Genomic DNA, 24604 nt, shown 5'->3' with positions numbered 1-24604 from the left:
AATGATACTTCCATAGAACACAGAGTGCCAATAACCAAGCTTTTGAAAAACTGTAAGAGTGTAATTCATATTGTTGGACACAGCTGAATTCAGCTAAATACTGCCAGTTACAAAATCCTTAAAAACATCAAAAAGCAGAGGAACTGCACATCTATTTTTACACCTGCCTAGGGCTTGTACACTGTTTATGCAATTTTACTCAAGCTGACTTGCCTCATGAAAAAATTTGGAAAAACCCCAATGTTTTATTTACAGGCAGTTTTGTTGTCTTTCATACTTTTAATCTATTAATTGTGTTCAGGAAAAACTGGCTAAAAAGGATATCAGATCTTTCAAAATTAATTTTGTTGTACTTGTGAAATCTCAGTTATGGTTTTAAACACTGCCATGAGGCATTAGACATTCTAAGAGAAATTAAATCATATTTACATGATAGACATTACCATGCGTTTGGAGCCAAGGGTCTACTGTGGATTTCAAAAATTTTTTTGTAATGAGTAAAAACCCCACCTTGTGAAGCCAGCGTATATGTCCTATTCTGATGTTGGACTAAAATTAGATCATCAGGAGTCCAAGAGAGAGAATGACAGAGTCATTCACACATCTTCCTTTTGCTCCTACCTACATCTGGAAAAAAAGTGAGACTACAAAATCCACAGACAAATTCTCTATGTTTACCCATTATTATTGCATCAAAAATATCCAGCAAAGTAAGTTCTCTATCAATCTAACTTTGTCCAATCCTGGTGGACCATACCTAATCATGAGAATTAGTTTAACTTCAATGACCTGAAAAAACAAGATCTCTTCCAACCCAAACCATTCTATGACTCCATGATGTGCCTATTTATTTATTTATTTATTTATTCATTCTCCTTCGTCCTCCTAAGACACTTTAGTGCCAATACACTTCCTGATCTTAGTATCTTCCTAGACTTGTAAGCATGAGCAAGTACTCAGTACATTCTTTCAACTATTGACAATTAAATAGGACACAGATCAAAACTTGTGATGCCTTAAGAATCCATTGCTTTGGACTTAAAACTTCTACTAGCAAGAACTTTAATCATCTTGACCCAGAAACCACCCAAGAGCAGGACTCAGTCACTTGCTTGCAAAGAAGATATTTCTGCTAGAGTTTTATTTCTCAGGTAGCTACCACAATACTATATTCTTAGAGAATTTTTTGGGGAAAGCGAGTTGGGGAACTTTACTTTAAAGCTTCTCTAAATCTTCCTCTAAAAACTGAAACGAAATGGTTGTGAGAGCTTTTAAATGAACATTGACAAGCAACTTCTTTAAATACCCACACATTCTCAGAATTTTTTGCGCCACTCTTTTATCTTGTATAAAACTTAATGGATGACATATTTCATTCCACAAGTTGACAATGTTAAAAATGTGCTATTCCTTCTAGTTTTAGTATACTGCAAAGCCAGTGATAGCTAAAGGCGCTATGAGCGATATACGACTGAAGAAAAATGAGATTACTGCTGATAAGGAACAAGAGACTTTCATATCTTAAAAGACTCTGAAATCCAGCAAATATGATCCCCAGCAGCAGATGCCCCTCAGACAGACAATGAAAGAAAAATGGTGGAAAAGTACTCAATGTGGCTCATTGTTTCCTACAGCTGGAATGGCAGCAAAATGAAATAGCACGCTGCCTGCATGAAGAAATCCTAACTCTCTGGGAAAAGCATAAACCAAAAATTACTAACAGTCTAACAAAATGAGCAGTAATTTTCCACTGTGGGAAAAGTGAAGCTACTCTGACTCACCTTCTTTGGTAAAAGATACCTTTACTTTGGAAATGTTGCTCTTTTGAAGGCTATCATGCTGTTATCATCAACATTTATCATAACAATGATCAATTTAATGGAAGTGCAGTACAAAAGCCAAACCTCAGGCTGGAAATATGTATTAATGATTCTTTAACAAAAGGAATGAGACATATGCAAATGTGAAATAGCTCCTCTCTCTGTCTATTAAGGTATTCCTGGAACATGAATGAACATAATTTCAAGATGTCAATATTTCATGTTACAGTGCAACCCTTACCTTGTATCCTGATGATTTGATGTGCACTCCTCGCTTGGTCAGTGTAGATTTCATTCGGATGAAAAAAGAGCGCTCTAGAGTGTTGTCAGTGGTTAGCAAACTGGGGTTTGTAGATTCCACTAGGGAATAGAAAAAATACATATACACATAATTTAGATTTTATACATCCCCTCTAAGCTATTTTTCAGGTGCAATCCTTGAACTCACTAAAAATAAATGACTGATGGATGCTAAGAGTGTTGTAATCAATTTACCTCATTTAGAAAATGTTTATTTAGCAAAAAAGAAATTACAAAAATATACATATACTCAGTATATTTTCAAGTTATTTTTCCCATAGAATTTTTAACAGAGATTTGTCTCATTAACTCTTTCTTGCACAATTTAGCTATGACTGGAGTTAGAGGGTATGTCACTAGAGTGTATGACATTGTTTTAAAACCTGTTTGTCAGTATTTTGTAAAAGGCAAAGTCTCACTTAGGTAGCAATTCTCTCCTGAAACAGGCTGCGCATTCTGCAGATTTTTATTCCCTAGTCTCTCCTCAACTGCAGTGATACCTGAGTCTCACTTTGTGTGCCTTGGCTTCCATATTACTGAGGCTAAATTTGGGCCTTTATTATCAATAAAACATTAAACAACCTGAAGGCAAGAATTCTCAAGTAAATGACACATATTATTATAACTGTTAACATATCATCAATTATTGGTGATTAATTAGTCATTAATGAAACATCTTTCTAGTCCAACTGAAGGGATATTACTTGCTCACACCTAAGTTTAGCTCTCGCCTGCACTTCTCCCTCCTTTAACTGCAACCACTTAAATTACTTAAGACTCTCAATATAAACCATGATAAAATAGCATCAGCACTGAGTTATTCTTTATACAATCTTTATGATTCCTATTTTTTAGTCCTTATAATCAACTTATCCCCAAAATACTGCTAATGGGAAAATTCTGGAGCAGTATACAATAAATAGGCATTATTTGAGATAGAAGAAATTTCAGTTTCAGTGAGGAATTCCTCACTGAAATTTCCTCAGTGAGGAAAAGGAACAAAAGAAATATTTTGAAATTGTACTTCTATTGTTTAGGCGAACCATACAAACTACTAGTAGAAAGTGTTTAAGTATTTAAAATACATTTGTTATGTAGTCAACAAAAGTGCAAAAACTTGTTTGTGAGCTAAGGATTATATTGAATTGTCCTTGATTTAATGTGGTCAACTTGTCTTGTGTTTGTGACATTTCAGCTCTGTTGTGATAACTGACAACAGTGCCCCTTTCTTTAGTGTGTCTCTTAAGATTTTTTTGTTTTAGAGAGCATGAATTTGATGTCATTTTAAATGTACAGCTCTTTATCACTCGAGGGAAAAGCAGAGCCATGTTATATTTAGTACTTTCATTTCTTCTGATTAAATATGAATTACTATGAAATTTTTCTCATCATCTAACACACCATAATACGCCAACAGCTTTTTAATACACTGTATAAGCACAAACTTCTGCTCTAAGAGTTTAATTTGCCCCTCTAATCCAATCACATCAACCTTATTTCTCTTATCAGAGATTCCCATTTTGAATTAAATGAGCTCATTAGTTTTAATCAAAAGCAGAGAGATCAAAACTTAAACGTAAATGCTTTAGATCAGAACTGTCAGTCAGCCGTGCAGTTCTATTTTACTAAAACACAAGATCAGAGACCCTTAGAACCAATTTTTTCTCGTAAGGGATGCCAAGAGCTTGAAGATGCTATATCCTTTTTTTTTCCCTCCCAAGGACAGATTATACATTTAAGGTTAGACTTAATTTAGAGTATTTTTTTCATCCTGGTGGAAATGGGAAAGTATGCCATTCTGCTGTTGTCTCTTTCACATTTATTGGTGTGGGTCCTTGGAGACCTGAACAAATGTGAAGCCATCACAATCCATGCAACAAACCTGTCCTCAAAAAATTCAGCTCTGTTCAGCAATATCACATAAGAAATAAAACTCCGAAGGCAAAGCTATTTTTCAGGGTGTGGGACAGTGAAACCCTGAAACAGCAGGCAAAATCACCCAGATAGCAGCAGTGCTGGTAAGGTGAGGATCATAATTAATTATTATTTTTATTGTATGGCACAGTGCAGTAGTTAAAGAGTACATTAAGAAGCCACAGCATGGGTGCTACCTGCTGTGTGAAGAAATGCTAAAATCAGCTTAACAAGTGTAGTTGTAGTCCAGCACATTATACTCTAATACAGGCAGTAAGTACAATATGTCCTCCTGTGTTCTAATGGTAATTACCTAAACATACAGAATTAAACACACAGTATCTTCTGCTCAAAAACAGATCAGGCTGTAATACATACAACATTCCCAAAAAATGGAAATTAAAATTTCTCTTTCATACACAGTTAAATGAAAGAAAGGATAACAACTGACATATCATAAAGGATACTTGGCATTGACATTTTTTAGGCTCATTTAATCATATATCATCAGATTAACATAATTTTGCTGTTATTATACTATGTACAAACCTACACCTCTAAGAGAATATTACAAAGTGAACATATTTTATCCAACAGACTGTCATACAAATATGTATTCTGAAGTGTTTGATTTTCTTTAACAAAAAGTATCTGAGAGTGTATGTGTGAGATGGGATTGGTTACAGAAAAGCCCAGAACAGCTTATGAACAGCATTTTGAATTTCTCTCAGTAGAGAACCATTAGGGCTGATAGCACAAATCTGCATTCAGAGTTGCACCCACCCACGGCAGGTACTGTAACAGTGCTGATGGTGATTATGCACAGGATGTGCACAGAACAGCTCCATCGATGTCAGTGAGATTTGCACAGGAAAATTTGGAATATGGTCCATTATGAGTTCTCAGGAGTTGGTGTTAAACACTTATAACTGAACCTTTTCAATTTTTTTTCAATTATGTGAAAGCAGACTTGCAATCTGAGGAATGCCAGAATGAAACACTAGCAATCAATTTTTAATTTTTTAAAAAAATATAATCTAAAACCTTTAAATAAGCCTGAAATAAACAAGGTCCACTTGGCTTGATACTGTAGAAAAAAAGGTGTCTTTTTACACTGAAAAATAAGGCTTCTGGCTTCAATTTACTGAGTTTAAACCTATTGTTGAGTTATATACTTCTGAAACTGTGAGTTTAGAATGCTAATTATGTGATAAAAGTCAATGCTTACTGCATGTAAATTAAAGTATTTTACACTGTCAGACTTAGAAGTATAAAAAATAAGTCTGGGTTGTCTTTGCAAAGCAGGTAATTGTGTACTCTGTTGGGAAAGCACTTGCCTTTGTGTGCCCTTAAACAACTTCAGCAGATACTACTAAAGGAATAAATGTCTTCTCTTTCTGCTCCCAAAGCTGATAATGCAGGATGAGATTTCTAGACACAAGGAATGCATTTTCCATTTCAAAGGGAACGAAGCTGCAATCTACTGTACTCATATGGAAGTGTCACAAATGTTAAAAAGCTCAAGTAAGAGCCACAGAGGCAAATGGGAAGATATTATGAAAGAGCACCCAATTCACAAAACTGTTTTGTTGTCTTCTTAACTTACTGAGATTAGCTCTGTTGGTCAGACCATGGTGCTAGTAATGCCAAGGTTGTGGGTTTGATCCATGTATGGGCCATTCACTAAGGAGCTGGACTTGATGATCCTTGTGGGTCCCTTCCAATTCAGAATATTCTGTGATTCTGTGAACTTCTGTGATTCTAAGCATTTCTTTGTGAACAAACCCTGCATCTCTGATCCCTCAATGGGCTCTGCTTTGGGAATGATCTCGGTCCCGGACCCCACAATCCAGTCATGCATCATTTAACTTCGTGTGCTGGAAGAGTTCTTCTGATTCTTCTGATGGCACAGAAACATGTCCATAGCTGTCTGGAGGACTGAGGTCCATGGCTCTCATCCTGCAGGGATCTGCAGAGGTACTGTACACCTGTGTGCAGTCTGACTACTTTAATGCTATAGAGCAAAACAATGTAAACCAATGCAAATAATTGCTCCTACACAGCAACAGCACAAGTACTGTCCCTATGAGTGATTCACAAGCACATTCAAATTTAGATAAACAATTTTTCCCCCAGGAAAAAAATAAATTCCACATTTGATTTATGTCTTAAATAACAAAAAGCTGCTACAGTAGGCTGAATAATGTTCACCAACTTCTGGGCTTTTTTCTTGACAAGCATTAAAAATAATTGAGAGGAGAAAAATGCATTTTTGCATGCCAAATGGAGAAAAGATAGGCTTCTCATTCTTAGGAAGAAAGGCAGTTATAGAGGGAAAACAAAAAAACCAACAAGGAATTTGAGATTGGTGGGAAAAAAAGTACCTTATGGTTTAACATAAAGGATTTTCTGGATTTTGTAGCATTTTAGGAAGGTTTCACCGGGCTTTCATTTCACTTCCTAGAAAACATATGTCCATACATTTTTAAAAAGACATTCTCAAACACCAGCTCTTAAAAGAGAAACAAAAAAAGCGAACATAGAAAACAGTCAGAAAAATGAAGCTCTTTTCCTGTTATCTTCTACACTTGCAAACCTCACACTTTCTTAAAGTCTTACAAACCTTTGCATAGGGAACTGAGAATCATTATATTCAGATGGATATATAGGTAATATAAATCTATAATTTTCAGTTGGACTAGATGCAGCTTATAAATGTTTCTCTTTCTTCTGTGCAGTTTATTGTCTGTAATCAGGCATTAAAAGACTAAGAAAATTTAACCCTGAGTAATTAACTGCCTTTAATCAGAAAAGTGACTCTCAAAAAAACACTATTTGCCAAGATCATTCTCTCTCAGTATCTTACAGATCAAATTTGATCATTTTATAAACTAAAGGATAGATTTTCACAACTACTCACCCAACAAATGAAAGACAAAAGCTGTAAGTTAAGACAATTTATCTCCAATAAGTGCAAGTCGCTATACTTAGCAATTGTGCAAATGAATGGTTTTAAGTGAAGTGGGTTCAGGCTGATCACAGGCTGAGCATGGGCAAATAGTGGAAGCTAAAATTTGTTCTAGGAAACTGCTGAAGATTCCTGGACTACTTGGATGAACCACTTTGGCCTATTTATGGACACTGGGAGGCTCTCTGGAGACCAACTAAAGAGCACAGAGTAAACAACTAAATAGCAGATTCTACAGGTGCTCCCTTGGTCTCACCAGTGTGCTCAGCACCCTGCGAAATCAAAGACTATATGAACGACTTATTTAACATTTTGGGTGGCAAAGGCTCATTCACTCTTCCAAAACAATACTGTTTCTAAAAAGAGGAATAACATTTTTGCTGTAAATTGTCCCAGTTATAAACAGGAACTTGAATTCCTGAATAACCAGATTTGGATCTGAAATTCACGGTACTTTTAGGCGACTGGGTAAAACTCATGAAATTTCTGTTTTGCGATTTGCTGTAAAACTGAAGAAGTCAAGAATTGGACTGGAATTTTAGGTGACTTAGTTCCATTCTTTCCTTTATGTGGGGGGAATAATACTGGAAGCTGGATAAGGCATCACTCAAAAGGGGTAAGATTCAGGACAGCGCTTTAAAAAAAAATGGAAAGAAAGATGGCTTCTTATACGGAATTTATGTCTAGGTAATGTTTTCAGACAAGATAATAAACTGCTCTTTTTTGTCTCCCTACCTCCAAGATTAAGACAATACAGTTTTCAGACCTATAGGCCTATTAGAAATTCAAAGGCATATAAACTCTAAATGCTATCAGACTTCTGTTGAAAGCTAGATCTTTTAATGGTTTTTTATTCATTTTTTTTTCCCCTACTCTTATCTCTCCAAATTTTCCAGATCCAACAACTGATGGTATGGCCTAGACTGTCTTATGCAAAATCCTTTATTTTTTGCTAACAATTTGACATTGAAGCATTGCATGTAATATATTTATTTCATTTCCTTCACAATTTTTAAAGGATATGCTATTTATATTTACATCTAGAGATATGAATATTTTTAGAATTACTGCCCTATGGTCCACATGTAACAGTGCACGCTGTTAAGCTTAGATGTTTGTTTGAAACTGGGAGAACAAGAGACTAACTCAGATGTATCCAAGTTTTTTTAATGTGATGCAAGTCCATGCATTCAAGCAAAAAACAACTCAGTGAAGTAGCAGTGAATTTAGATACAACAGCCAAGGAAGTGAGAGAACATGCTTAATATCTGATCTACTTGCATACTATAGTTTGGGCATAAAAATGGCTGGATCTGCAGAGAAATAAACCATGCTTTGGAAAGTTATCCTGCAATATTACATATAATGAGCTGACCTTGTTTGCTTTTTAATTCAACTATGCCCAGGTACTGACTAAACTTAATGGAGGAGAAACTGAAGTAAAAACTCAGAGGCAGGCATTTAGTATTATCAGAGACATTTTTGAATGTTCTATTACCCTTGCAGGACCAAAGTACTCTGAACTACCCTTCTTGGACTAATAATCACAGAATCACAGAATCATAAAATGGTTTGGGTCAGAAGGGACCTTAAAGATTGTCTAGTTCCCACCCCCCTCCACTAGCCAGGTTGCTCAGAGCCCATCCAACATGGCCTGAACACTTCCCAGAGATGTAGCATTCACAACTTTTTGGGCAAACACAGTGTCCACCCTTCTCATAGTAAAGAATTTTTCCTCATATCTAATTGAAACCAAATCTCCTTCAGTTTATGACCACACCCCCTTGTCTTGTTACTACATGCCCTTGTAAAAATTCCCTCTCCAGCTTTCTTGTAGCTCTCTTTAGTGACTGGAAGGCTGCTCTAAGTTGTCCCCAGAGCCTTCTCTTCTTCAGACTGAACAATTTAATTCTCTCAGCCTTTCCTAGTATGAGAGGCATTCCATCCCTCTAATCATCTTGTGTCCCTCTTCTGGACTGTCTCCCATATAGGTCTATGTCCTTCCTCTGCTGGGACCCTAGAGCTGGATGCAGCCCTGCAGGTGGGCTCTCAGGGGATTGGAGTAGAGGGAGAGAATCCCCTCCCTCATTCTGCTGGCCATGCTGCTTTGGATGCAGCCCAGAATAGGGTCAAGTAATAGTATTTTTAATGCCTCAAAGCTTTCCTTCTTGTTTATCTCCTTCTATTTCTTCTTCTTCCAGTCTAGAAATGTCTTATCAGGCTATTAATACCCAGCACATGCAATTTCCTTCCCATGTAAAGTTTATCCCACAGAAATCTTTACATATCTGGTAAAATAAAGAATGAGTTAAGAGCCAGGACAGAGCTATAAATTAAGTATTGCCAGGATGAAACAATGAATAAAATTTTTGTTACACTATGACATTGAAAGACAGATTTTACAACAAATTTTGGTATGTCAGTGATCTGTGAAAGCCACTGGTTTTTTTTTTTGTTTGCTTGAAAACAACATGATAAAGATTTGTTATCAATGGAGCTAATCATGATAGGAAACTTAACTCTGAAAAGTGTTTGAAAATGTTACAGTCTACTGGGCTTCAATTCAATATCTAAACACTCACAAATGTACCCATACTCATCCAATAGACCAGAACAACTCTTGAAGAGCTGCTATGGTCTTAAGAGTGAGTGGTAAATAAACCATCCTGCGTATGAAGCTCAAACTTCCCTCTACACTTTTACATCTAAGGTTAATTTATTTTAAGCAATGGAATAAATAATCTGACCTGACCTGGTGTTATATGAGGTTTCATATGATGTCAGTAACACTCCTATGTTTTCCAGGTGCGGTGAAAGTCCCTAAGATAATTAGCACAGTGGTAGCATTTCCTTTCTGTTTACTCACTTTTCAGTAATCCTAAAAACGTTTGAAACAGGACACACCCAATGGATAGCAGAGGTCCTGATATTAGGAAAGTGTAGTATCATAAACAAGAGTACATCTCTCCTCTGTTAAGGAATGTTTATGGAGAAAAGAAACTGGGAAATGAGAAAACAACAAAGGAAAAAAAGACACTGACTAGTTTTGAGGGCAAAAACTTCACTGAATTCCCCAAGGGCTTTATGGTCCTGTGAGGAATAGAGGACTAGATGTTTAATCTCCTTTGAGATGTGGCTGGTTTCCACAATTTAAATGATCATTATCCTTGCTGAGAAGCTTCTTATAAACAATTTTAAGCATTTTGTTTCAGCACAAAACTGCCATTAAATGCTGATGTTGTTCCCCCTCTTTCTTGCACTAGAAAACCCAGGGTATTTTTTCTTTCTTGCTAGTTTTCTGCTCTTGCCTAGTAACTTGTGAATCATTAACTGACACTACAGAGTGTAGCTGTGAAAATAACTGTGGCTTAGAGCTGCCAATAATGGCCCACTAAAGTTCCTTCCCAGCACATGGCATAAAAACACCTCCAACAAACATTAAAAAGTCCCTTCTGATGTTGCTTAACATTGCCAGCCTGCTTGGGCTTAAAAATCACAATAAAGAGGTTGCTTTCCAGATTTTCATATGCCAAAGGGGAGGTGCTTTTTTTGGTGAAGCTTTTCCCTGAGGGAAAGGAGAGCAGCTGAGTTACCTCACACTGCAAAGTCAATGTTTGGATATCCCACTCTAGGGAAACATACACAAGTGCCACAGTCAAGCTGCTACCAGTGGATGTGTCTGTACTAAGCAACTAAGCAGTAGCAAAGTTCAAGAGAAAAAAAGCAGCATCATAAAGATACTCTTTGGGAGCACATGACATCCAGCAAAAGCCATTATGCAGCAGCCTGAGTATGCCAAGGAACAACAGTATGAATACAAAAAGTGAGTGTTTGAAGTCTTAGTGGAATTCCCTGAAAATATAGCCACTTGAGGAATCTATTTCTTCAGAAAATACCTTTTGTGCTGCTGGGATATTTGGGGGATTCTATTTTCAATACCTGTGTTCTGGATCTAGTGGAGCAATGCTTTTATCACGACTATAAAATGGTTATGAGCCAATTCCTCATATGAAACAGTCAGTAACAGTGGAGCTTTTTAATGACAAACATGATGTCAGACAAAGGGCATCAGGACTTAGTCTTTGTACTACAATACAAAATAACAATACATAAACACCTTTGTGAAAGCAGCTTGAAACCCCATGTTTTCTATTAAAAAGTCATGTTCAATCTTCACTGTTGATAGAACAGAATAGCTAACACAGAGAACACTGTATATCAGAAAGGTCAATAGTTATTATGAGCTACAAATATATTTTTTTCCATCCTTCAGGCTGTTTAGCGCATATCACAGCATGAGCAGCTGTCTTCTTTAATGCTTTTAAAATTAGAATCCCAAAGAGGAAGAAAAAAATTACATTTGCAATGATTGCTCTTTGCTTTTGTAAGTTTACTTTAATACACTATTTTATATACATGAATCTTCCATGCAGCCTAACCAAGGGGCAGTTACTGGTTGCTAGTATCTACTGGATTGTTACATCAATGCATATAGAATCCTGACAAAAAAAATCACTTTGCACAAATTGTGTAACCTTGTTGAATAAACTGCCTAGAAAAGTATGTAGCTACTGGGCATATGTTTAAACCAGGCAAGTGCACATGTGCAAACACAGACTGATCTGCTAATGGTGAACAGTTACTGGCTCAGCAGCAATAAACAGAGGGGGCCACGATTTTCTCTTCATGCTCTGAAAAAGGGAAAAAAAAAGGGTGTGGACTGTGGCAGCATTTGACCTCTTGCATTTTTCAAACATGGCAAGTATCTGGGTTCATCTTTGCTAGCAGTGAACAACTACTTAACACTGCAAAGAGGTTTCCATTCTCTTCTTTGGATTTCTATCACGTTGGCTCTATGAAACTGTTCTACTTTCCAAGTTAAAACTTTTTCTGAATGCATACTGTGTGTCAAATGCAAATAACTACTCTATAAATATTTTGAAGCATGGAAGGCAAGAAATAATTTTCTTTATAAAACAAATTTTTAGCTAATTTAGTTCAATGATAAGAACTCATGCAAGTTGGATTTACACCCCATATGTTGTCAAGGGAAAATATGTATAATTTTCTAGAAGAATTGGCATATGTTTAATGTTTTGTTTACAGATAACTTCATCACTGGACATTCAGTGGCAATAGGCATGGAGCTAAGCACCATGTCGTGGCTTCAGAATAGTATATTTCAGAATACAGTCAAGTGACACTTTTTCTTACACAAAATGTAAGAAATTGTATTTTCACATACTCAGAATCTACTTATCCCTGTCAAAACCAGGTTTAACTGATGCTGGTAATTTTCAATAAAAAGAATAATGGAAAAAATGAAGAAATATAGCCTTTCTCATACTTTGCCAAACAATTACCATTTTAAAATCCCTTAAATATAACTATTACTTAAACATGAAAATACTTATGTCCTCTACACTGTGCATCCAACTGTATTTCAGAATGCTGTTACCATTTCCATCATGACAAGATTCTCTGCGCAATTGTCCCTTCTCATCTGTTACATTGACACTCCATGACCCGGCCCAGGATAAGATGAATCAGACAGGCTGCTAATCCTGCAGCTTCTGAGGGATTTGCTAGCACAGCTGGGATAGTGGCTAGCTGATGCTGTTGGGACGTGCTGCTCAGCTGGTAGTGCTCTCAGAAGCAGCCCTCACCTCCAATACTCACATTCCTGGCTGAAGAACAGGTAAGAGACCCAATTGCCCAGGTTTCTCTACAGCTTTGTCCCTTATTAGAACTGCTGCCTTGTTCCTGTTACAGTATTTTCTCCTCAGGGTAGCATATTAAATTAAAATATGGCAACAATATTCCTAAGGTACACCAAGAGAATTCTTATACAGATAAGTTAGCACTTACAGATTTCTTTGCTTATGCAGAATTTATAAAAAAGCTGAAAATAATGACAAGTGCTATGCCACTGAAATTCAAAAGGAGTTGAGAACAAGTATCTCCAAATATGACAGACTTGAGTCTGCTGAAGAAAAAAACCCTAGGGGTAGTTTCTGTGGGCTGCAGCCATGCATTATTCTTAGAAAAGTATTCATTCAAATTATTTAGTAAAAACAAATGTCAAGTGGACTGGACATCTTACTTTTACTGTATTTTCTGCCTTTATCTATTTATTTTGCACTGTGGAATTAAGAAGGTTTTTGACAGACATAATCAGAACCTGTCATACAACACAGGAAACAGCATGTTAAAAAATCAGCCCACACTGCAGATATTTTGGCATATTTATCACAAGGCTTGAATAGTAAACACTTACCAGACAGAATTCTGGGGTATTTTTTTGTATTTTTCAACAATGGGAACAATCACTTTTTTTTTCCCATAATGCGCCTTCAATTCAAGCTTTGAACAAAACAAGGCCAGGTCCATGATAAATAGCAATAAGGTGATCAATAAAAATAGTTATTCCTTTTTTTGGTAATCCATTTTTCTTCCTTCAGTGTTTGCAAACTGCGTAAATTGAAGAATGAGCTTTTAGACACCATCAGAACATGGTATGGCTGGTGAAATTTCCACGGTATAGTATTTTCTGAGTTTTTCTGAGTTAAATTTTTTTTACATTGTATCTTCACAATCCTGGAGCTTGAACTGTTTCTTTTTTCTCCAAGTCTGAAGATCACCCCATGGATTAGTAAATGATTGAGGATTGTCTCTTAAAAGACTCTTTAAAAAACTGTCAGAATCAACCCGAGACAAAGATTTATTATGAACTATTTAAAGGGCTTAATATATGTATCCCCAAAGAGCCCTTGGAGCAAACTAGAAAGGAAGAATGGAAATCTCAAAGAATGGGAAAAATCTCCAATGCCCCACTTTCTTCACACCATGATTACTGTTTACTCAAAGGATAAAATGCCTAACCTGTCACATGCAGTCTTCAGAAGCTATATTATTGCTGATGTACAGTAAAAACCCAAAACAATGAGCCTTGACAGCAATATGCCTAAGAAAGGCAGCTGTAATTTGCTTTCTAACCTGTCCACTAACACACTAATGCAGATACATCTTGTAGAAAACGCTGATCTCCTGACCCAGACAGCAATCAAACAACTGCCAGAGTGTTTGCTGTCACACAAGCTGTGACCATTACCTTAATTATACGTTACCATGTAACAAACCTTCCCTAATGAGCAGCTCTTCTCCCACCCGTGTGCCAGCTAACCCTTCTGTCCTTGAGGAGCATCACTGCAGATAACTTCAATTTGAAATTTGAAAAGCATATTCACATGCAGTACTTCCCATAGATAAAGATATGCATTTCATAAAGATATGTAAAGGGAATTATAAAGAAATGTGTAATATATAATTGGTAAACTTTAAGTGAAGCTGGATATGACCTTTAACTCTATGTTCACATATAAATATGTCCATCTTTGCATACTTCTTTGTGTTTAGGGAAGTACCTAAAATACTTCCACAATGAAATGTTTCACTTTGAGACTAAGCCCAAAGGAAAGGTACGTGAGTCATGGCTCACACAAATGCTTGTTTTCCATCTGTGGTACCAGGTTACATTTTCATTTCACTTCTAGTTTTTATATCCTTTCTTTTCCCTTCTATTGTTAGCTGTTAGGACATTCCCATTTGACTTACAGGACACCATACCCTTATAAGCAAATAAAAGCTTCTCTCAGAAATTATAGGTGTTCTACCTCAGATGCAGTACTGGAAAAAGGGGGAAAGAGTGAGGCATAGGAATCTGGTTTTGGTCTACCTGGGTTATTAATCTTTCTTCTTATGGGATAGTTTCAACATTTTAGCCCTTCATGCTAAATGCATATCTAACCTAAATAATTCAGCGGGAAGTACCTGCAGACTTCCCATCTGCTGTGTGCTTTACTTCAGTGGGCAAAACACATAAAAATGCAGATATTACATCAAAAGAAGATCAGGAGGAACATGAGAAGGACCTGAACAGAAGTCAGAGCAGACAACTGAACAGCAGAGCAACAGATGAAATTTCATGCAAACAAGGGCAAGATGTAGCACACTTTTGAAGAAACAGGAAGTCCTCCATATTCAGGAGCTTTAAATAATTTTAACAAGGGAATAAAAGGAAATAGAAATATCTCAGTGAAAGCACCTGCTCTGTATGGAGACTGTTATAGCTAAAGACTTAGATGTTAGAAGACAATAAAAATAATCTAAAATTAATAAATTTATAATGAAAAGATTACTTTTCCATTATGTAACTTTATGGACCAGGCTTTAAATTTGGTATTGTGTTTAGTTCTAGTCATACGTTATTAAAAAAGAGAATAATGGAAACAGAAAAACTTAAGTAGAAGGACATCTGAAGAGAGATTGATGGGATTATAAATATGTCACTTTGAGAGCAGATAAATGTGACAAGAGTTACATAAAATAATCAATGATACATAAAAGAATAAGAACAGGATATTTTCAATAAATTGAAGGGAAAACACATTTTGAACTGATAAACACAAAATTATTGAAATAAATAATTTTCACCACACAGCATGTAATCTATATATTATAGATTACATATAATCTATAAATTATCTATATATCTACCTATTTCAAAAGAAGGACTAAATATCTCTGAGGCTAACTAGAATAACCATGCTATACTACACATAATAAAATTTACATGAGATATCAAGTGTTCTAATTCAACTTATATGGGGCAGTTACCATACTGAAGATTTTACATGTGATTAGGAAGTATTTAGTGCCAGCTACTCTAAATGATAATATAGTGAGCTAGATAAATATTCAACATTCCCTTATATAAGTTCCTGTGTTACTATGAAATTCCTCTTCCATCTAAAGATCTGTAGCAGGAAATGCTTCTCTTGTTTACTCATCCCCCACTCCCCATGGTTTATAATTCTCCTGTAGTTTCTAAATATCCAGTAGCATAGAGAAAAAAAAAAAGAGTCCCTCCAGAAACAATATGTAACTACATGGTCTTCTCTTTTCTTCATTTGATGGCTTTGAATAGGAGCATTCTTATGACCTTTCTCTAGAAATTATAAACAGTAACAAAAAGCTGATTTGTATTAAGGTTGGAGTAAATTCTGAAGCTAAGGAGAACTGCAGTGAACCTCTTGCTAGTGCTTCTCTTTGAGTATTGAAAAATTTAAATACTTAGAGCTGAAGTCATTACAGCTGAAGTCCTTGAATGGACTTAACATTCAGTGACCATCTTGGTAAAGCTTCTACAGGTGCATTAACCAAAAAATGAAGGTCAAAGAAGGTGTACTACCCCAATAAAGAATGCTGGAAAACTGGTAAGAATAGATGAGGAGAAGGCTGAGGTACTCAACATCATTTTTGTCCATCTTCAAGGGCAACCTCACTTCCCACACCTATTGAGTGGATGGACAGCAGGATGGATCCTGGGGGAGCAAAGTCCCCCTCATTTTAAGTAAAGATCAGGTTCATGACCATGAACCTGAACATAGGTAAGTGTATTAGATGCAATGAGACACATTTCACAGTCGTGATGAAATTGGTGATATAGTTACCAAGCCACTCTTGAAGAGATTTGAAAAGTCATGGCATTCAGGTAAAGTCCCAGGTGACTGGAAAAAGGGAAATATTGAACCCCTCTAAAAAGGGTAGACCCTGGGAACTACTGCCCAGTCAGGCTCACATCTGAGCCTGGGAAGGTCACAGAACAGATCCTCCTAGAAGCTGTGCTAAGGCACATGGAGGACAGGGAGGTGGTTTGGGACAGCCAGCATGGCTTCATCCAGGGCAAGCCCTGCCTGACCAACCCTGTGGCTTTCTGTGGTGCGGTGACTCTGTCAGTGGACAGGGGAAGGGCTACAGATGTCATTTATCTGGACTTCTGTAAAGCCTTTGACAGGCTTCCTCCTACCATCATTCCCTCTAAATTTGACAGTATATTTAGTTTAGATAAGAGGAAGAGATTCTTTACTATGAGAACAGTGAGGAACAGGTTGCCCAGAGAAGTTGTGGATGCTCCCTCTCTGAAAGTTTTTCAGGTCAAGTTGGATAGGGCTGTGAGCAACATGGTGTAGTCAAAGGTGTCCCTGTCCATGGCAGTGGGATTGGAACTAGATTATTTTTAAGATCGCTTCCAACCCAGCCTATTCTATGGTCCTATGATGATTTCTTCAGAAGTGAGAAATTCAATCCTCCAGCTGGCCTAAGATGCCTGCCTTTGCTGCATATACATTTTTATATTCAACGTGTTCTCTACATTTTCCCCACTCTACTACTTACATGAGGAAAAAGCAGTGTGCAAAGCTTACCCACTGCCATTATAAGATTTCTTTATGAAGAATCTATGCTTAAACTGATTTCTTTAATCACTACAGATGAACTTTAAAGATAAAAGATTGTTATTACATAGCTTGTTTAAGAATGAAGGCTTTGTAGAGAATAATAATTATAAGACTGTTTTCCAAGAAATTAGAATAGAGATGTAGCATATTACATATTGCAAAGAGTTTTGCCATCAGATTATACCCTGAACATTAAAAAATATTATTATAAGAATTTAATTTAATCCTAGTACATTTTTAATGAACAATTATGAGGTAATTGGGGAAGACCATGAATCTTATATGTAAATATATTCTACAATACATGTATGTCTTGCTACAAAAAATACAAATTGTAACAGTGAATTAACATGTTTTAATGAAATATTACATAAATTCTTATATACTGTAAAATATAACTTGTTATATGAAATTGATTTTCAAAGACAAAAGGTGATATAAGACCTACAGTGATCCATGCTCTCTTTGTACTCTCTGACTGCCTTAGTCACAACATAGATCATTAAATGGCTTACTGGTCTATGGAAAAAGAGTTTTCTAGGTCAAAAAATTTAATTTCAGAGTGAATTTCATTAATTAACATTTTTATCAAAATACAAAAGAAAAGTGTTATCTCCAAAAAGATTTTGTAAAAAATATTTGGTTTTTTTTCTACTTAGGCACTCCAGATAGCCCTAGAAAATCCCAGCACAGTGCAAATAGTGACTTCATATACAAAATGTTAGTAACTGCTTAATATAATCAGGTGTTAGAATAATGATAATGATTACCTCATCATATTGGTAATTTTTGCATTCTGTTAGCAAATTTTGCTTTTGCTAACATGATGCAAAAGTTGTTAATATAATGAGTCTCATTGTATTAGCAACTTTCTATCACATTAACAAAGATTAAATTTGCTAATGTAATATGACAGTCACTAACGTAAGATTAGTGTAAACAGAGACCAAAGTCTCTGTAGGCCTCCTAAAGGTAATGCTGAACATGTAAGCAATGCTCATTTGTTTTTCCTTTGCTAGCTATACTTTGAGTGCCCTAAGAGCCACATCCATTGGGAGCCCCTGAACGTGCTCCAGGAAGGTCCACTTCATGGAACACTGGCAGCCATGAGACAATGATTAACTTTTGATGCAAAATCATCAACCATAAAGTGACTTGTTAGAAGATAAGTGACTCATGCAAAATGGATCAGCTGATAGTTATACAACATAGAGATGTGTTCATGAAAACTGACATTAGCAATATTGCTGATTAATTTATATAGGACCTCCCATGATGAGCATACTGATGCCTACAGAAATATTGAAGTCCATATCCTTGGACTACATTGCTCACAAAAGAGACTTCATATGCTAGGAATTTATGGCATAAATGCCACAGCATTGTAAGTGACAAAGAGCTTGAATACAATGCTCTTTTTACTTGTATAGCACAATGTCAAAATGGCTGCTCAACCCCTACACACCAGCACAAGTGACTTGGGAAGTAAGATATGACATGTATATATAAAGGAAAATTAGGGGGCTTTAGCTGCATCAATGATACCTTACTCCTGTAACATTGGCACCATTCATGTTCCTGGGGTTATGCTTTCACCTCCTTGACCAGACTTCAAAGGAGGATCCCAGACTTGAGGAGCCACAGAGAAGCTGTGGCCCATAGTGAGTATGGAAATACAGATCCCTCTTCTCAGAGGAAGCCTAACTTTGCCTAAATGATCTGATTTGAATGAGCATCTGAGTAAGGTGGTATGTTAAAGAAGAACCATGACAGACTGTTACTATAAGAGGGCTTTAGAAGTGGAGCTTGCTCTCACCTTCTATTTTGAAACTTTTAGGACAAGCCACATACCAAATCCAATCACTATTCTTCTTATGTCCTGTCTCAGAACAACCTAAAAAATGTAAGTGCTCCTTCCTGAAGTCTACATGCATCTAGTGTTGGAATATACCAGACTACATGTGGGTGCCAAAATGCAATTCTTGTTTGACAGAAGTGAAAATTAAATGCAACAGTTAGTCAACACAAGAACTATTTACAGTAGCAAGCAGTTAAACACCACTAAAATATTCTGAGGAGAAAAATCAACTGTTTGTCTAGAATCTAGGGTGAAAAACTATGATATCAGAAAGAGAGTAGACACAAGCTTTCAGTGAATAACCTCAGAACAGCCTCATGCAAAGAATGGCAGTCACTTGATATATAGTCTCTCTTCCCTACAGAAAAAACACGGGTAAATTCAGCCCATATGATTTAGTAACAAAAGCTAACAGCAGGCAGGATTCCTGCAGAACAGAGCTGCTGAGCAAACTGGAAAACCAGTAAGTAAACTTGAAAACTGTGCAGATAAATAAAATGTACACTCCAAATTTTCATTTGCTTTGTGCTTGATTTGATTTTATAGCTGTTGAGTAAGTTTTGTGGTCAAGCACTAAAAAGTTAGAATTAGCACATGTGGATCGTGAGAGCTGTGAAGTCCTAGATCCAATGGCACAACTGCAGGTATAATAACCAGCTATCTAAGCAAAGGAACGGGCTGATGGGGGAGCTAGATATTTAAGAAGGTTCATTGATTGAATACGAAGGAAGTTTGAAGCTGATACAATTGAATCAGAGGAAGTTAAAACTAGATTCAGCTTTATGTTAATATGTAGATTTCTTTTACTATAAACAGCGGGCTGAACTAAAGAAAAACTAGTTTTGTGACAAATGATATTTCAGTTCATAGTACTAAAATATAAAAGGCAACAATCATGAGTTTTCCACTTCTTTTCCTTCAGTTCTTAGAATGTGATTTCTGTGAACAATTGTTTAATTAGAAGACCATTTCTTTCACTGAGGTGTAAAAGTGAAGCCCTAACCACTTATTGTTATGAACAGTATGTGGTTTTTTTCTTTTTTAGAGCAGTATTTCTGGGGCTGATTCATGACTGAATTCTAATATGGCAAACTGTATTCTGCTGATCTAAATTGCACTGGTACAGGTGTTTGTTTTTTTTTTTTTTGTTTTTTTGTTTTAATGCAGAAATCCTATTCTATCTTGGCCAGTTTATTCGACTCTGACAGTTCACAGCTGAGCGGTTCAGAGGAATACACAGGTGAATTCCTTAAATCACCTCACTTGACAAAAGCAGGACCTGATCCTGCAAGTCAGCTTTAAAATTGCATTTGGAAGCTGTCATGGAAATCATGTGAGAGAAAAACTGGTTCTCACCATTTCAGAAAATTAGGTCACTTATTTAGGACACTAAAAAGAACTTAGGAGTTATGACTTGAGGCTTACATTATATATTTCTTTGCCAGTGTAGTCTCCCTACCTAGTGCAAAGAAATAGATTCCTAATAATGTAATTATAATAAGGTAATCTGTCTTAAAAAGTTCCTTTAAAGACATATTTCATGATACAACTCTTTATGTTTATGCTGAGTTGTATGAATGATGATGGGCCTTTTTTCACAAAGCCTCCATAGTGCCAAAGATCTTTGGATTGAGCACAAGAAGATTTAGGTCATACAAGAATAACACCATGAAAAAACAAAAGTCTTAATCAGGGCAGAAACCCTAACGGCAACTGGGGCAGGTGTTTGAGGAATATATTGTATTCTCCTGAGGCACAGCAGCAGAGGGGGGCAAGTGACATGAGAAAAAAAATTATTTGTTGACATTTTTTCCCCATGTGTGCTTTGTATCACATAATTGCAGCATGCATTGCACACAATTTTACTCTCCTGTTTTCAGCCTAAGCTTAGCCTGTCTGTAAAATTTCCCAGTCCCATGGACAACCCTCAAGCATATAAATGGATTAGTAGAGGATTGTGTTAGAGGAGACGGCCAGGTCTTTCTGGTCCAGTGCCACATACAGCCCTGGACACCTGAGCCATAGGAGAATCCCTGACATGGGCAGCAGTTCCAGGATTGATGTCATCTGCGGGCCAGCCACTAGAAGTCAGCAGTCACATACACTCTTGCAATCAGCAGTAAAACCCAACAATCAACGTGTACAGGACAAGCATCTAGCCAACTGCAATCTACGTATAGAATCCTGGATTCCTCTAGAGCGCCTCAGAGTGCCAAGAGCTGCCCAAACCCACACCCTTCTAAGCACATGTAAGCTTCTAAGCCCCCAGACTTTGTAAATAACAACTTCACTACAGCGTATAAAGACATGGGCATTGCTTTTGTACAGACTACTGAGCTGCCATTTCAGCATCTCTCCTGGGCTCCCTGTGCCTGGAAGGGAAGTCCAGTTTGTGGGGAGGAAGGACTGAATGGTGCATGGGCCTTCATGCATTCACGTGATTGAATACCATCAGGAAAATGCAGAAACTACCAGGAAAGTTGCTGAGTTGGATATGTCCAAAGAAAAGCCATGGTATTACTGTTTTGTCCTTAGACAACACACAATTATTTTTAGTGTCATGGGCTGTGTTACATTATTTGATAAAAGTAAATGCAAGAATTTGCCAGATGACTTGATATCTATCCTTGTCAGATTATTTTGTTGTTTAGTTTCTGATGAAAACATAAGACAAGCTTTGCAAAATAATTTTTGTGGATTCTCTTTTCTGCTTCTTTTCCCTTCCTATTGCCATACATAATCGATTTACCTATGGCTCAATGATTGATTTATGTCCACTGGGATGATAGATACATATCCTCTGAGTGAAATCAGGGTTTTTTTGGCACATTATATACACAGAGAACAGATACTCTGAATTGCATCTGTGAATAAAAGCATTGCAAATTGTTATTAATTACACCCTAAGGAAGATGTATCCCACTGTTGAACTTTCAGGAAGAGGAAAAAAAATTCTTCTCTTTACTGAACAATTTTTTCCTTCATTATGGAACAGCTGAAGAACACAGTATTACTTTTACCATGCAGTTCTGAAAATGCCAGTTGGGTGAAAACATACTTTTAGATACTTAAAATAAAAAAAATGAAAATGTTACAATAGCTTGCATGGAAGCTCCCCATGTCCGCTTAACAAAAATAGCCTTTGAACTGCAAAGAAATTTAGTGATGATTACTGTTCACTGAAAAAATAATACAAAATGTTATTCATCTATTTCTTTTCCTGACCATGTATTTATCTATCATTTTGCAGTTTTTCAGCAGAGCAGATGTGCTATAACAGAAACAGCAGCTACAGTATTTGCTCCACATATAGAAACAACAAGCAAAAGTGACTCATATCCTGGATTACATTAAACAAAATGGAAGAGTGACAAAAAAAATCTGTTAGTCTAACAACAGATTTTAATTGCAAACTAAATTGAAATTCATTTGTTTAAAAAAGTGTTTTCAAATGTTAACTCACAGATTTATACCATTGTATTTGCCAAAAATGTTAATGTTGTGAGGTAAAATCTTGTTTCTAATGAGGTCACTAGAGCTTTGTCACTGTATCTGGGGGCAAGAGCCCATCTCGGTCCTTTATTTGGTTCCCCCAGATAATTTCATGTATACCACACAAGCACTGAGCTTACATTTCTCTTAAAAAAAAAATCTTTAAGGCTGCAAATGATTAAATGCAATTAAGGATTTGTCCATAAAAATAGAATCAATAATTATCATTCAGTGATTGGCTGCAGAGACCTGGACTTGAAATATGAGCTATTTGTCAGAGGGCAAATGCAAATGTCTTTAACACAAGCAGGTTCTCTGCTCTTGACCTATTAAAACTTTGTTTGCTATTTTACTTGCTGGGGAACAAGTCATGCAGAAAGGTGTTGAGGAAATGAGCCAGTGTGTTCCCCAGGTGATATAAATGCTTTATCAAACTGATCCCTGCCTTGTTATGTAAACTATACCAGGTACCGTTCGTTTTAAACAGAGAGATAAACAGATCTAATATGCTTCAGGGCGTCATGCTTTATGCATGAACTGCTTTTTATTTTTATATTAAAGATTTTCCTGACACAATGCTTTGCAATGAAGGAAAGCTCCAATATAATGTCTTAACTACAACCACTGCAGCACCTGCAAGTTCAAAGTATTGAGACTGATATTCCCTGATCAGATAGTCCCATGTTAACCTGTTTAATTAATTCTTAATAAACAATTAATTTTTTAGTGAAATACCTCTTGCAATGAGAAAGTCTCTCACCAAAGATAAATGAAGTAATCCTCTGAGAAGGAATCTATAAATAACTTGGTCTGTCTATTTACAATATTTAGCTACCTACCCTTTGCTTTCACTTGTCTGATTTATCATTTGTTTTCTTATTTATTTTACAATTTTCAATCTGAAGTGATATCAGATAGAACATTCTTAACCTTTTCAGGAATAATATTCAGTTTCTTTTTATAGCAATGGGATTAAATTCTACTTTCAGTTTTCATGGGAGAAAATGCAGAATATCACCTAAGATTTAAATTACTTAAGATTTAGGTCCATAAGCAAGACCAGAATTTTGTCAACTGTCTTGAATTTGAGATATACAAGATGAAAGTGAGCACATTCATTCTCTCATTACAAAAATGGGCCTACAGAATATTACAAGAATCCACTTTGAGAATTGTGTACACTTTTACCATAAAAATTATTTAAAAATTCATTGATGTTGATTTAATATTCAATGTCAAACTCTGAAATTTTAAGGATAATTATAGAACCCTATTTTCTTAGAACTGTATAAGAAGAAAAAGGAAAAAAGTCTTATGTGGATTGTCACATACACAGAAATTTTTTTTTATCCTACCTTAAATAGGAAGGTTCGAGAAGGTTTTTTTTATCCTACCTTAAATTGGAAGTACACCTTCCAATCTGAGCCTTAACTATGGAGTCACTAGAGATACCCTTGTTATTTATCTGCTTCCACAAACAGAATTGTATGAACGCATGTTTGTACATACTAGACCAGATATACATGTGTGTATTTAAGTGGCTTTTGCATATCCCCCTTATAATTTTCCATTTACTAATTAAATTAAAAACAGTCGGTCAAAATGCTTCATAGAGCACTATTTGTATTATACTCAGCACAACAGTTGTAGTAACTTTCAGGCTGATAAGACTAGTAGGTTTAGTCTGCCTCAGCTCACATTTCCAAGGCTGAAAAAAATTTGCTAGATATTTGCTAGAAAAATTTGATAAAAGCCTTTGTTTTAGCAAGCACATATGCACAAAGATAGCACAAACCCCATGATTTTAATGCTGAAGGCATCTGAATAACAAGTTTAAACTGGGTAATGTAACAGACTTCACTAACATTCTGGTTTGTTTTTATTCATAATGTAATATTTACTTTTCTGGATACATGTTGCCTTCCTTCCCTTTATTCCATCTGCAACTCAAAAT

The 24604-nt window shown here is 36.2% G+C and overlaps 1 protein-coding gene across 9 annotated transcripts in view; it reads right to left on the bottom strand.

Moving 5' to 3' along the window:
* Positions 1-24604, bottom strand: part of NPAS3 (neuronal PAS domain protein 3) — a 599161-nt gene that overhangs the window by 51846 nt on the left and 522711 nt on the right. For all 9 annotated transcript variants that reach the window (XM_038137151.1, XM_038137149.1, XM_038137153.1 and 6 more), the window contains one exon: positions 2062-2180. In XM_038137151.1, the coding sequence (XP_037993079.1) occupies positions 2062-2180 (119 nt within the window). The remainder of the gene's footprint in view (positions 1-2061; positions 2181-24604) is intronic.

Source organism: Motacilla alba, chromosome 5 (genome assembly GCF_015832195.1).
Source record: "Motacilla alba alba isolate MOTALB_02 chromosome 5, Motacilla_alba_V1.0_pri, whole genome shotgun sequence".
NCBI classification, from domain to species: domain Eukaryota; kingdom Metazoa; phylum Chordata; class Aves; order Passeriformes; family Motacillidae; genus Motacilla; species Motacilla alba.
This window is presented reverse-complemented; position numbering and strand designations above follow the sequence as displayed.